General features: G+C 39.3%; 1 protein-coding gene across 1 annotated transcript; it reads right to left on the reverse strand.

Moving 5' to 3' along the window:
* Positions 1-459: 459 nt before the first annotated feature.
* Positions 460-1,693, reverse strand: LOC117241141. The gene is made up of 3 exons (XM_033507109.1): positions 1,169-1,693; positions 1,019-1,090; positions 460-940 (listed from the first exon to the last, which is right to left on the reverse strand). The coding sequence occupies exons 2-3, from the start codon at positions 1,064-1,066 to the stop codon at positions 578-580; spliced, it is 411 nt and encodes a 136-aa protein (XP_033363000.1). The 5' UTR covers positions 1,067-1,090; positions 1,169-1,693; the 3' UTR covers positions 460-577.
* Between the last annotated feature and the right edge of the window lie 989 nt (positions 1,694-2,682).

Consider the following 2,682-nt stretch of genomic DNA (forward strand, 5'->3'; position numbering starts at 1 on the left):
AACATTAGCTATACTGAAGTGACACACAACATAAACATATATATATACGTATATTCACACGAGTTATACTATTTAATAATATTAATAAATAAATGTTCTAATTGCGGTAGAATAAGGAAAAACGAGCGACAGACGAAAATTACTTCGATATCAAACAAAACTAAAGACCCGTCACTAAAAACTTTACTGATGACATTTATGAGCGGCCATGTTGGATTTACACGCGTCATGGCGACAGGAATGTTAGGGATTAATGGAAGTCAGGCGCGAGAAACAAATCATGAAAACACATTGTTAACACTTTTCTTTAATAAATTTTATGGGCAACTACAAATGTAAAAATATATATATATATATTTAAATAAAAGGGGGGAAATATAAAATTAAAAAAATTAACAAATGTAAAATAGATAACCTAACACTATCAGACTAAAAAAAATATATATATATATATACACACATATTGAACGCAAAATTAATAATACTAAGGAACATCAAAACAGCGAACCAACAAAATTGAAGCAGCTACAATAAATCAAAATCGAAGCAAGGAGCTCCGGGATAAAGTTCGCTGAACTCACACATACACCAATAGCGCACAAGAGGGGAAATTCCCTTTCTCCCAGAAGCATGGTGACGAAGATGCGCCCTCCAAAACCTCTTCGGGAATTTCATTCGCAAAACGAACTTTCACGCAACGCTCGGTATCGACGATTTCAACCAGAGGGGGTTCCCTCTCCAATATGACGGTCTCCGCATCGAAGAAATTCTCGTCGAAAGTAACCAAATCGTCAAAACCGAATTTCGACACAGCCTCGGCACCAATGTAAAACAGTTCCTCCAAACTCCCTGACACTCGTGGTCCATCACAAGGCCGCATGCGCTTGATGGGTTCCCCCGAGTCGCCCATGGGCTCTTCGGAATCCCTCTTTCGCTTGGGCTGAAAACAACACGGTATATTTTAAATAAAACGAAACAGGACGAATCAAGCAGACTAAAAACAAGACTAAATACGTACCAGGGAAGTCTGGAAAGGAACCTCTGATAGAAACGACTCAGCAAACATGGTTCGAACGTTGATCACCGAAGTCTAAGGAAAATAGCAAAAAAAAAGGGAAAAACAATCAAAATCACAAAACAATTTTAATATGCAAACATCCAAACTTACGCAAAACAATTCGATGGAGGAGGTCTTTGTTATGGGAGAGCAGCGGAGTTGCGCGTGTTGCCCGAGCAAACTTTAAAATGATAATGATGCTGCAGCCACCAGCCCTTCCACGCGCCGAAGAAACACCGGTAATTCCCACGGTACAGCACGTGGAAGTTTCTCGCGGAAAGGACTAGATCAGCGTGGAATGCTTCAAATCTCCTAGACGCTAGCTCAGCGGAAACACAGGACTGATAAAAAACTAAGTCGAAATATGGAATTTACATTTTGTCACGTACGATTCCAAGAAGCCCAAACTGCAACATGCCGATTCCCACGGAAGCGTACCCCCAGCGGACCACCACCCCGTGGGGGATGACATTATAAATAAGCGATGCAACATAGCGCGGCGTTCATTATTCGTGCATTATTCGTTCTTTAATTCTTTATTCGTTCTTCAGTTCATTATTCGTTCATTAGTTTGCGATCGTTTGTTACTACGGCTCATTATTCTTTGCGTCTAGAAATTTGTATAAGTATTTGCGTTTCGGGGTCTTTAGTTTTTCGATAAAGAGAAGAGAGTCGCGATTAAATAAAGTAAAATTTTAAGTCTTCATTACGATATCAATTCAGTTAGCAAGTCACTCAATTTGTATCGAAATAGTTTAATAAAGTAAAGGTTGATAGAAAACTATATTCGAGATTAAATAATAAACCCAACAACCTTCGACGATCACCGGGACAGCTGGAGTGATGGCACCAGATAGCACCTTTTCCTCAAGGTAAGCAAATTAAATTTAAAAAACTTTCTTCTTCTCTGGCAATCTCGTTGTCCTCGAGAATTGAATCAAAACCTCCTATCATCGATTTCATTTACGGTTTTAAAGATATAAATATTGCTTAAATTTTAAACAAAGGAGTTGTCCGTTGTGTCGGCTTGTGCGAACGGTGTTTTCAGCTACTGAAACACCCACTGATCTTCGCATTCCTCCTCCCATTGTTGGTAAAATATTACCCATCTTTGGGCAAGGCTTGCGAAATCACACAAGTCCCGCTCAGAAAGGACTAATAAATATACCGTCGGGGTCAATTGAAAATCAAGAACGATACCGGTATTGCTATTAACCGATATTCTTGCCATTCTTGCATGCGATTATAAGAAAGATATAATAAAACAATTTCCCTTCGAGAATTTAACCAAAAGATCGTTCGCTGTGTCGGCTTGTGTAAACGGTGTCTTCAATTATCGAAAACACCCATCGATCTTCGCCTTCCTCCTCCCACTGTTGGTAAAATATTACCCGTCTTTGGGCAAGGCTGGCGAAATCACACGAGTCCCACACAGAGAGGATCGTTAGAATTATCCTCGATAGCTAAATTCAAAAGGCAAGAAAATCGTGGCGACAGAATCCATCGGGGTGAATGAATTGAGTTTCGGTCTTAACAGCGAAATTAAAAGAGAAGAGGAAGTCAAACGAAAAAATAAATTTATATAAAACAACAAACAATCTCACATTCCTATCTAATCCAGCAAC

This window comes from Bombus vosnesenskii, unplaced genomic scaffold (genome assembly GCF_011952255.1).
Source record: "Bombus vosnesenskii isolate JDL3184/JDL3185 unplaced genomic scaffold, Bvos_JDL3184-5_v1.1 scf7180000015320, whole genome shotgun sequence".
Lineage (NCBI taxonomy): Eukaryota > Metazoa > Arthropoda > Insecta > Hymenoptera > Apidae > Bombus > Bombus vosnesenskii.